We start from the raw sequence: 12606 nt of genomic DNA, 5'->3' as shown, positions 1-12606 counted from the left end.
CTTCGTCACTCTTCTTTTAGTTTTCTATACCTTTTATTTCTACATCTTTTCTTTTCTGACCTGTTGTTTTTTCCCACCTTCCACCTCTGCCACATACAATGTACTTACCTCTCTATTTTTGTTAACCTTGTACAATGTCTTGCTAGTGATCACTGTCTTGCTTATTGCCCTGTCTTCCACCTTTAAGCTCTCAGATTTCCAAATCTCTTCCAGTGCAGTCCCCAGCACTAGTCTTTGTCTTCCTTCCTCTTCAGCCCTCCTGCCAGGAGGAGGAGCCACTGACTCTAAAAGCTTACAAATTTCAGTATCTTTACATGGTTTTTTCTCCCTGCCACCTCATGGTGAGTAGATTGTTTTATCAACCCAATTACATTACATTTCTATAAAGAAGGATCAATTTATTTTCTGTCATCACATTGCATTGTACTACAATCTTTGTACGTAGCGAACACATGTAAAAAAAATGTTGTAAGATAGTACAACATGACAAAATGTTTATACTGTGAGATCACTTATCAAAATATACATAAAAGTATTTTGCATCAGCAAATACTGTCAGTTCTTTATCCCCTTTTCCCTTAGTCGTTTGATAAAACTAACATGACATTTATTCCATATTCCCAAGTCTTCCAACAAATCACTGTCACTTTTCAGCTTCTGACCTTCAAAATACAGCCAATTATTTTTCCAAACATAGCGCCAACTGATTTTGGTGTATATCTTCTCTCGGGCAAGCTTTAATGACATGTTTCGGCGAAAAGCTCTCTTCAAATCCAAAACAGTTGAGCCTCTTTGCGGCACCTAGAGGGAAAAAAGCAACCATTGTTCTAAAACAGATATTAAGAAATATACTTTTGATAAGACTCATCTTCTACAAAATAAATAAATAAAATACCTATTAAGGCTTCCATGAATAGAAAACTGATACAGAAAAATCTACTCAGAAAGAGTGACAGGAGCAGAAAATGTAGCAGTATATATTTTTTCAAATTATAAAGAGTTATGAGCTCCTTCTTCCTAGAGAAGACAGGAAAGGGTTGAAAGGAAAAAAACCCTGGCAAGGTTTAATGCTGAAGGAACAATTACCAAACAAACAAAAGACTAACTCAACAAGACACAAAAAAGGTTGTTGGTACTAGATCAGATTTAGTATCCAAGAGCTTAGAGGAGATAGAGAGGATGGTTGTCAAGTTTGACATGAGCAGGAAAGAGAGGGAGAAACTGTGTACAGAAAAAAAAGTGAGAAAAGAAAAATTATTGTACACTCAAGACAGATGGATGGTACAATTAAGGTCCAATCAGTAAAGTTCTGAGCAAGAGGTAAAGTCCATCAAATATGCGACAGAAAATGCCTCATCAGTGACAAGGTTATTAGAGATGGAGATGGGGAAGAATGGGTCCACATTCTTTTCAAAGGAACTGTCCCAGCTTTTGTGTCAGGCATTTTAAGAAAATAACTTAAAACCTTAATTGTAAAACATCCATCTGTCCTGTCAGGTGGAAATTAGAGCTCCCATCCTCCTGCATGAGTCCAGTGACCCACATCTGCAACAGTGCATGATTTTACAGGCACCAGTTCACAACTGAAGTGCTGCAGAACAAGTCTGGCAACAGTTGCAAGTATTTACTTTCCATCTATGCCCATTTATCCATATTGACTGTTGCTATACCAACCGACTGCTTCCATTTGGTGAGTAGTTTTTCTTTATCAACATTTGCCATTTGAAATAACAAAATGCATTCAGAAAGTATATCTGAATAACTCTGAGACATTGAGGCAGACATAAATCATAAAGATTACACAAAATGTTAGTTAATGATGTTACATATGCTTTCAGAAATTTGTGTCAGAAATAAAAAAGTGTGGTGATTATTTTAAGACTTTAACCACGATAATAGAAATACACCAATCAAGAAACCCCAAATCAGTAATTAAAATGTGTGTATCATCTACTGCTTACTGAAAATAGCCTTCACAATTCTGCTACGTATCATATCAGTCCAGAATTTTGTCTAACTTCAAGTCCAAAATATAGCAGCACAGAAACTGAAAAATCCTAAATAAACTTTGCTAAGAGCTTTTCATATCACTGATTTCCACATCTTCCCCGTAAATCCCAACACAATGGAGACACATTGGGGGTATGAACGAGCCAAGGTATACATTACCACACAGTAGCGGCCACCACAGATTGCTTTTGTAAAGTACACCCACAAAACTGGATGTACATCTCCGAATCCAAATACACTGATCATTTTAGGAATGGCTAAGCAGTTTTGCAGTTTTTCCTAAGCTTCTTTATCTCCCCTCCCCCCCCCCCCCCACCCCTCCTAATAACTGGGATTTCCAGCTTCCTGTCCGGTGTCTTCAGGCAGCCAGTTTAACACTTTGCACCATAAAGGAATACTCCAGTGCGAATCCTAGTCAGAGACAGAGTCTACACAGACATTATTTTCACGTGTTGTGTTTATAAATTGCACAGTTTGTTCCAAATTCTTATTAATATTTATTATTAATTACAAATATCACAGCATGTAAATGCATTGGTACATGAGAGTACCAACATCTAGATCTCTGAAGAAGCTTCTACAAATGTTGGTTATTGACTTTGCATTCTATTGTAACTGCACGTACTGTAGAACTTTTTTCCCTGTAGTTGTTTTGTCCAAGAAGATTATGCCACATGAACGTGTTGCTGCCATAACCCTGCTGACCCTAATCTCTGTAAACCCACTGTAACCATATCTTCCATACTACAGTTCCCCCTTCCTGTCTCCTATCATGCCTCTCCAAATCACCTACATCGTGTGCCACTCCCCACCAGCTCTGGCACCATGCATCACATGCCTAGCCCATACACCTGCCACCCCTCCCTCACTCATTCCTGGCCAGCAAACTGGGTGAAAATATTTGTGAGTGAAATTACAACCAGTTTCAGGAGAAGAGCAAATTGCAGAATTACAATACAGATGCAAAACAATTTAAGGTAGATTTTGCCTACTAGTCAGCAGTTGGAAGGGAAGAAATGTATTCAGAGTCACGAATACAATTAGACTTCACACAATATACTGGTGATACATGAAAATACACTTCAGACCAGGACTCGAACCCGGATTTCCCACTTCACGTGAATGGATGCCTTAACCACTTCAGCTGCCTGAGCACACCACCTGGACTAACCAAACCTCCAATACGTCACAGTGGCCCACATCCTAAACTCACACAGTTGCTGCCGTACAGGGAACTGTGCGAGTGCAGGATGTGGACACACGGTGACATGTTGCAGGTTTGTGTCCGTCCAGGAGGCATGACAAGTGGTTAAGGCTACTGCTCCCAAAGCAGGAACTCTGTGTTCAAGCCCCAGTCCGGCACAAATTTTCACGTCACCAATAAATTGTGCAACTAAAGCCTACAGGTATTTGCAATTGCTAGCTCATTTTGAACAGTGATCCATTGGTGTAGATTATTTATGAGCTCTGGAAATTGCCGAAAATAGAGAAAAATTGCTGGTGGAGGGCCTCAGGTGGAACTGAGCCTTTTGGGCTGTGCGATAGGTCCAGACAAAGCTATGGCCAAGGCATGGACCATGGAGGTGTACATAAGTGGACCCACAGGACAGATGATAGAAGGAAGTGTCGAGTTCAATAAGAAGCAACTGGACACTGACTGCAATTGGAATCCCTGTTCTGCGCCACTGTTGCAGGAAGTGGATTGTCGTCTTAGGGAAAAGAAGACGGTAGTTTGGATGGTGAGACAAACTATGGATGTGGGCAGTATAATTCGCAAGCAGTGGTTGCCGCCTGAGCTGCAATGGAGGAATGGCAGCTTCCACGAGGAGGCTATTCACTGGGCTCATTTGGAAAGTTCTAGTCGCAAGTCGAACTCCACTGCGGTGGATAGGGTCCAGCAGCTGCAATGCAGAGGATGATGCTGAACCATACAACATGCTCCCATAGTCCAGACGGGACTGCACGAGGGCTTTGTACAGCTGCAGCAGTGTAAGGCAATCAGCACCCCAGTCGGCGTGGCTCAGGCATTAAATAATATTACGATTCTGCATGCACTGATGAAGATGGGGAAGCCAAGTTAAGCAGGTGTCAAGGACCAGCCCCAAATAGCGGTAAGTCTCCACTGTATTAAGTAGTTGGTCATCGAGGTAAAGTTCCAGATGGGGGCTGGACAGTATGACAACATCAGACGTGGGCGACACAAGTCTTTGCCATTGAAAACTGAAATCCATGAGTGAGGGGCCCCTGACTGTGCCTTTCGTATGACTCCCTGCAGACAACTTTCAACCACACCAATAGAAGAGAAGCAAGAGGAAATACAAAAATCGTCAGCATATAGGAGGGACCCTATTGTTAGTGTGAGACCATTAACAGCTATTAAAAACAGTGGGACACTCAGGACAGACCTCTGCGGGACCCCGCTCTCATGGATATGGGTGAACTGCGGGAAGCACTGAATTGAGCTCTGAAAGTGTGAAGCGACAAGAAGTTCCGTATAAAAATCAGGACCCCACTTGTGCAGAGTAGCGAGGATGTGGTGTCGCCAAGTGGTATCATAGGCCTTTGTGAGGTCAAAAAAGACGGCAATAAGGTGTTGTCACCAGGGAAAGGCCAATCGAATGGCAGACTGCAAAATCCTGTATCACTGTTGATGAGATTATCGGCTGTATGGATATGTATTGCTTCCTTAATGACGCAATCGCAGAAAGATGATGCCGGGGATAAAACTTCTGTGTTTTCATAAATCATACGACGTCTTGTATTCAGGCAGTGTTCGACAATTGCCGAATTTTCTGGTTGACGAAGGCATGTATGATGCTGATGTTCATCGCAGCATTATTGTACTGCACGGCATGTCTGTCCTATATACGCTGCCCCACACTGGCAAGGAATACTCTACCTACGTTTCTTCAGCATCTGAATTCGCTCCATCTGAATATAAATTTTGCAATGGAAGTCTTGGTATGAAGGAAATCAGATGGAACCTTGGGACAAAGCATCTACCACAAGCCAACACATACAGATCTATATCTGCAGGCCATTAGCTGCCATAATCCTGCACAATGCGGTAGTGCATTACATATGTTAGTTCATAGAGCACATGCGGTATCTGATCCTGAGAGCCTGTCGAGTGAAATACAACATTTGAAGACAGCGTTCTGACAAAACAGTTATTCTGAGAAACAGATACGTAATGCATTCAGGCCCAGGCGAGTTCAATCTATGGAGCAGAATGAAGATACGAAGACACCCACCACTTTGGCCTTTCTGCCGTATTTTGGTGCCATGTCAAGAACCGGAAGAGTCCTCAGAACATATGGAATTAAGTGTGTGTTTCAACCATCTGCAAAACTGAAAAACCTGTTGGGCTCAGTTAAGGATGCCCTTGGCCTGAGGAAATGTGGTGTGTACAAGAATCCTTGTCAATGTGGGGCAGCGTATATAGGCCAGACATGCTGCACAGTACAAGAATGCTGTGATGAACATCAGCGTCATACACACCTTCGTCAACCGGAAAAGTCAGCAATTGTGAAACACTGCCTGAATACAGGACATCGTATGATTTATAAAAAGATACAAGTTTTATCCCCGGCATCATCTTTCTGGGATTGTGTCATTAAGGAAACTATACATATCTGTACAGCCAATAATCTCTTCAACAAGGATACGGGATTTCAACTGAGCACAGCCTGGAAGCCTGCATTGGCTGCTACTAAATCACGACGCGAAAATCAAGACTCTTCGATAATAGACCCATCATAACACTGGCCTAGTACAGCTGTTGGTGAGTAACATCTGGCCACACTGTTGACAAACACAGCGTACAGCGCATGCGTGGAAGAGCCGCTCTGCAATTTTCGGCAGAGGGGGTTTGAATATTGCAAATCATTGCGCATGAGCGATTTCCGCAGCTGCACATTCTTTATGCACGTGTTCTAGAAACTGGGCGTCGACATGCGGATACCGTCAGTCATACCTAGCCACCAGCAAGTCTGAACCACCTGAAGATGTCAGACAGTTGCTCCAAAGAAATATTGTGGAATTTGCACAACGTGATCCGGTGGCACACCCGTGAAGACTACTTACAAGACTAGCAGCCTTTAACACTTCAGAGAGCTGCTTGAAATCAGAGAGAATCTCTTTCAATCCAGAGTGACGAACATCATTGGTATCAATGTGACCCACCAATTGCAGTTGGCTGCCACCTGTGCTTTTCATGGCCACAGACAGTAACTGGAACCTGCCCCCCCCCCTCCCCCCCCCCTTCCCTGGTGGTCTTTTGCAGCCTTGCACACCCCAAGGCAACGTCCAACTCGACCATGGGTGACAGATCAGCCTCAATGCAGTAACTGAACTGGCGTCCAGTCCGAGCCAATTGGTGGACTCATGGGTCATGCTGGATGTCTGTTGGATACCCGTGGCCGGTCCACATCAGTGATGTCCATCCATTGCAAACTCAAGCTGTATACCCAAAGCCAACAAAGCCTGGAGCTGAGTGCAAAGTGTCACCAACTCAGCTCAGCATAGTCAGGTGTTTTTGTTTCACAAAAATTATTTAGGAGGGGGTAAAAAAAAAAAAAAAAAAAAAAAAAAAAAAAAAAAAAAAAAAAAATTATCAGAATAACATTGCCGGCAGAGCTTTTGCAACATGCATTTCTGCCACTAGGCATGTATAGTGCAACTCATTGGCAGTTCAGTGCCACCTGTGTTGTCAACCTGGTTTGTTCTGTTCATCTGAAGTGTTTGTTTTGTTTTTTATGGTGGCAAGTTGTGAACAATGTGCAGCTGTGAAATATTGTTTTTAACTCAGTAAAAATGCTGCTGAAACTGTTTTAATGTTGAAGCAACTTATACAGATGACACTATGGGAAAAACTCAAGTGTACGAGTTGTCTGCTCAATTTAAAAATGGCAACATGTCGATTTATGACAAACCTTGTTCTGGACTTCAATCAACTGCTCGAATCAACGAAAATATTGAAAAAGTTCAAGAGATTTTCACAGAGCACTGACAGACATTTTAAACTAAATTTGGATTCCGCTGCTGAAGAAGATGTGTACCAGTTTTCCACCAAGGGATGATAGTAACAGCAGATGAAAAACAGTCGACAATGGCCAATTGTGCTCGCGCAGCAGCTCGGGGAAGTGGAATTTTGCTGTGGTCAGTAGCGAGCCAGGGTGTGAATCGGACATTCAACAAAGCCACGCCCCCATTGAAAATGTCCTCCGCAGATGGGGATGAAATCTTGGGTTTTAAATTGAAATGCCTTCGACCACATCACAATAGCTCGGGTTATGTTTATTAATTGAGACATTTCATCAACTGTCAGAGATTAGTGGGTTATCTTGGAGCTTGGTTCAGCAAATTTGTGGCAGACAGGAGACTGGTTCTTCCACAACTACACACACAGCCATCTCTGTTAGGCAGTTTTTTGGCTAAAAATGGCATGTTTCCGCTGCCCCTCGCATCTTACTCTCCTGACCTGGCTCCATGCAGCTTTTTCTTATTTCTACACATGGAAAATGATATGAAAGGACAACGATTTGACAACATTGAAGAAGTAAAGGGAAAAAAAAAAAAAAAAAAACAAAGAGGAGCTGTCAGCCATTTCTAACGATGGCTATAAAACATGTTTTGAACAGTGGAAGCACTAGCGGGACAAATGTATTGGTTGTAACAGAGAATATTTTGAAGGGGATAAGATTGTTAAGTAACAATTTCAAAATATATAGCTTTTAAAAAATAATTCTGGTCTTTTTGGTGACCCTTGTATAAGTCAATATTACGTAAGTTTTTAACAGGGTTTGCGACAAAGCAAGCTGTAATAATTTTAATTCCCCTCTTGTTTTGCCATCCGCATCTTTAAATTCGTTTTTCCACTTTTAACTAATTAGCATTAACATACGTGAATATATCCCATATTTTCATAAGAGAGAAAGACTGGCCCTTAGCTTTAAAGAATATAACACCAGATCTAATTTTGCGCTTAGTTTAAGGTATATAATTGATTATCTAATTTATCTTTTGCTATAGGGTGAAATCAGTAATTATTTCATAACTTAAATTCTATTGTTGACATATAAACAAATTCTAATTATACACATCTGGAAGACAAAATGCTAATCTTAAAGTATCTATTTGGCTCTAGTCGGAAACATGTTATCAAAACCAGCCCTTCATTAATTCCAAAGTAATTAACAGTTTTGCCAAAAGTATTGTTTACATAACTATATGTTAATTTCATCATTTAAACAAATAATTCAACCTAAACCTTGTAGTAGAAGAAACTGTTAAAAAGAACAAAGTTTTCAATGTATTCAGTTAATTTAATGAGTTAAGTTTTAATTGTAATTACTGTAAATTAAACTTCGAATAATATGTAGTTTCAGCACCTGTTATTGTGAGAATATGTAAGGGAACCATTTTTTGTCACGAGACAGCAGTTCACGGCCAATTTTCAGACGCGTAACCTGTGCTGGTTATAACAACAACAATGCTTCAAATTAACTGTGAAATAAGTGTTAAACAATTAGGCCATGTGTTAAAACAGAGACAGTGTCTGCTCCATACGTACCTTTCTATTCTTCAAGAACTGTGAACTTTGTGGTTAGGCTTTTACTGCTCGCAGATGTTCAACACTAAACTATTGTAGCAGCACGTGGATTGTTCGCCTGCTAACTATTAATGAGGCTTATAGGAAGTAAGAACAATAGTGCACTGGCCATGTGTAACTGTGTATTATTGGGTGGAGAGGTTGTTGTGAATGTAAATTACAAGACAGTGAAATGCAACTGTGCATTTGTCAGCTACATCATTTACAGTAGTCAGTGTCCCACTTACAAACTTTTTCAGCCAGTGCAACGGAGTATGTCGAAACCGAGGACGACAAACAAATAATAATAGCAGGTTGAACTGCTACAGGTTGGAACAAGAAATTTTTTATGTCTACTTACAAGTTGCCATTCGTCTTCCAAAATACTAAAAGTATTCCGTACTCAGGTATAGCCCGGCCTCCCTCCCCCAAGGCACACATACTGGTGGTGTTAACACCTGAACAACAGGAACATTTCAGATGCACCAACTTTACTCTGACCGCTATTAAAATTAAACACAGTGAAGGCTGTCTCTACATTCAGCTGTGAGAATTTTTCATAAATATTTGCAAAGCGTGTCAATGACACAGAACGTGGGTACCAGCTTAGTGCATAACTTGTGGGATGTGGGAAATCAACCAAAAATAGCAAATCTGGGCAGGTCGGCTCACAGCCCTTGTCATCAATGCACTGAGTGGATTTGATCCAGTCGGACTTGCCTCCCGAGGTCCCAGAAGTGGTATATTAAAATGCTTGGCTACTAGCATGGGTGTTAACAATTAGAACATCAAGGTGACACATTGAGTAGGTCAGCGTAGCACCATTTACATTCTGTATACACAGTCAATTGCCTAAAACTTGCATAGCAAATATTGTGGAAATGGAAAGTTCCATTGATGTGCAGTGTTTACAAAATGGGATAGTAGTCAGGGGCTCATACCGTTAGACAATCAGAAGATTGTAATGATACTCAGAAAGTGTATTTGTTCGTGCAGCAAACATACATTTTTAAATGACATTAACACTATAAAGTAGAGTAAATTAAATCAATGATTTTTGTCACAGGATTCTAGTGTGAATCATTTACGAAATACTGTATTTTGACAAGTTCCCACACAGACACTTGTACAATACCTAAAGTGGCACACACTAAAGAAGAACAAAACCGCATACACTAGTTATGAGGATTCTGACCAGTAAGGAGACAACTGACCATCAACAGGTTGTGTTCAAAACTGGCAGTGGCAATACATGCTTTGTCTCATATGGAACAATGCTGCACATGTGCTAGCATTTCAGCGGAGATGTCTGAGCAGGCTGCAGTAATACTTCGTTGCACAACATCAGATGTAGTTGGTATGTCCTTGTAGACGGTGTCTTTCAGCTTTACCCAGAGAAAAAGTCTACAGGCATAAAACTGGCAAAACAGGGTAAAGGTCCTTTGTGTTCAATCCGATGATTTGGAAACAACTGGTGAAGACATTCTATAGTACACATGCACTATGGCTGGATAGCCATAATGTTGGTACCACAGGTTCTTCTAGTCTGCAGAGGGATATCTACTAGCACCTGAAGAAGATGGTCTGTTAGGAGGCTACAATACTTGTACACATTCAGTATTCAGCTTATGAGAAATGGCCCTATGAGCCGATGGTTCACTATTCTGCACCACACGTTTACACTCCATGGATACAGATGTTCCACCTAACAGAACCAACAGTTCTGGATCCTGCCTTAAGGGGGGTGTAATGGATTTTGGTCCAAAAAATCGATTTTTCAGAAATATTATTTTCTTGATCTACACAGTTTAATCTATGCCTTGTGTGAATTTTATCATGATAGCAGCTTTAGAAATGCCTCTGCACCCACCTTTTCTAACATTTGGGAAACTGCTTGCTTCAGTGGAATTTTTGTCAGTATGAATGTTATTTTCTTTCGATATCTCTGCCTGACATCTGTATCTCTGGCTGAAAACTTCCTTGCATGTGGTTTATTTACATTTTGACAATACTAACCCATATTAGTAGGTGGATGGTTGAATTCGCAAACCTTTATGTGGAAGTCAAGATTTATGCATAATGGGTGGTGGAAAGACTGTGTTTAGGAAACTGAGATTTCATGGAAATCTGTTTACCAACCAAAAAGAGGAAGCAGCTCGAAATGAAGAACATAAGCTCTCAGCTTTAGCATCGAAAGTTGGGACAGGAGAATTGTACAGGGGTGTTAATGATGTTGATATGGATTACACTGGATTCAGACGTATTTAGAGCTTCTCTGCCAGGCTAGTAAGTTTTCATGTTCATGTGTTAGCTGAAAAAAAAAAAAAAAAAAAAAAAAAAAAACAGGGTATGCATGATTGTTGTTGAAAAACAAAGAGTGGGAAGAGCTTGTGATTTTAAATAAATTTGTAATCCATGTGGCTATGAATTTTCATTTTTCTCCTCCAAGAAAACTGACACTGGTACCTATGAAAGAAATTTTACGTTAGCATATGCTCTAAGATTATGTAAGCTGGGTGCAACTTTTTTACCGTAATTCCACTACTGTTGTTCGGAGTACTGCTGGTATTTCTCTGCTCTTCGGTATCACTGTGAGCGTTCATCGGGGTTCTGCCCTTTCACCATTGCTATCAATCTTTGCATAGACACGGCAACAGCTGACATACAGATTTCACAACCCTGGACCCTTCTTTATGCAGATGATTTGGTACTTGCCGACAAAGCCCACCCTGAACTCCAGCACCAGGTTCAAACGTGGAAAGACAGACTGGCTGAAAATGGACTGCACCTCGAAGTCCAGAAGACAGAGTACCTAGAATGCGGCTCCCAAACCAGAGGCACCATAAGTATCGGCGAAGAAGACCTGCAGAAGACATGCATTTTAAGTACCCAGGGTCTGTCGTCACCTCAGACAGCGACACAGCTCTTGATATTCAAATGAGGGTGAATGCAGCTTGGCTCAAGTGGAGACAGGTCACTGGAGTCCTCTGTGATAAAATCAAGTGGAGACAGGTCACTGGAGTCCTCTGTGATAAAAAGATGCCTCAGTATCTAAAGACAAAAATATATAAGACCATGGTATGCCCAGCAACAATGTATGAGACTGAGTGTCGCTCTATGATGAAACACCAGGACCAAATGTTACACACCGTGGAGATGAATATGCTTTGATGGTCCATGGGGCTGACAAGATGTGACCACCTAAAAAATACAGACATCCAGCAAAGGTATGGTGTCGCACCGATCACCGACAAAGTGAGGGAAGCCCGTCTCCACTGGTACAGCCAACAAGTCGGGATTAATGCTTGAAAAGAGAGAGAGAGAGAGAGAGAGAGAGAGAGAGAGAGAGAGAGAGAGAGGCTTCGAGGTGCCTCAGACAGAGCAGGCAAGGAGGGAATTTATTGCATGATTTTCGGAACATGCCTCCACCTTGTGCAAAGTTTGAAAAAATAAATAAAGAAATCTCCGATGCTGCATGCGATACTGGCAAAGTTTCAATGAAGAAAGCAGTGAAGGAATTGGTGGAAATAAACCAAAAAGAAATAGATCCTGGGGCAGATATTCATGACAGTGAATCTCCAACAAATGTTACTGACCTATGTGTGTCTGTAGATGGAACCTGAATGAAAAGGGGTCACACATCAGTTGCATCTGTTATTGGTATTGACTCAGGTAAACAGTTTTAGATGTACAAATTATGTCTAAATACTGAAACCAGTGTGCAACAAGGAAACTGTCCAACAATGAAGACAGTGAGAAACTGTGGCAAGAAAAACATGCAGTAGCATGCTCTAAAAATTATAGTGGCTCAAGTTGGGGCATGGAGTATGCTGCAGTTGTGAGGATGTTCTCCAGATCTGAGGTCCAGTATGGTGTTAGATATACCAAATACCTTGGTTCAAAGATGTAACAGATAAAAATCCATACAATACAACAATAGAAAAGTTGGAATGTGTTGGTCACATCCAAAAGAAACTTGGTGGTAGGCTTTGTTGCTTGCTGAA

At 41.1% G+C, this 12606-nt stretch overlaps 1 protein-coding gene across 1 annotated transcript in view; it reads right to left on the bottom strand.

The window, feature by feature from the left end:
* Positions 1-383: 383 nt before the first annotated feature.
* LOC124615738 (U11/U12 small nuclear ribonucleoprotein 25 kDa protein-like) overlaps positions 384-12606 on the bottom strand; it is a 52831-nt gene continuing 40608 nt past the window's right edge. The window contains exon 2 of the mRNA XM_047143818.1: positions 384-801. Coding sequence (XP_046999774.1) covers positions 556-801 — 246 coding nt within the window. The 3' untranslated portion in view covers positions 384-555. The remainder of the gene's footprint in view (positions 802-12606) is intronic.

Source organism: Schistocerca americana, chromosome 5 (assembly GCF_021461395.2).
Source record: "Schistocerca americana isolate TAMUIC-IGC-003095 chromosome 5, iqSchAmer2.1, whole genome shotgun sequence".
Taxonomy (NCBI): Eukaryota; Metazoa; Arthropoda; class Insecta; order Orthoptera; family Acrididae; genus Schistocerca; species Schistocerca americana.
This window is presented reverse-complemented; position numbering and strand designations above follow the sequence as displayed.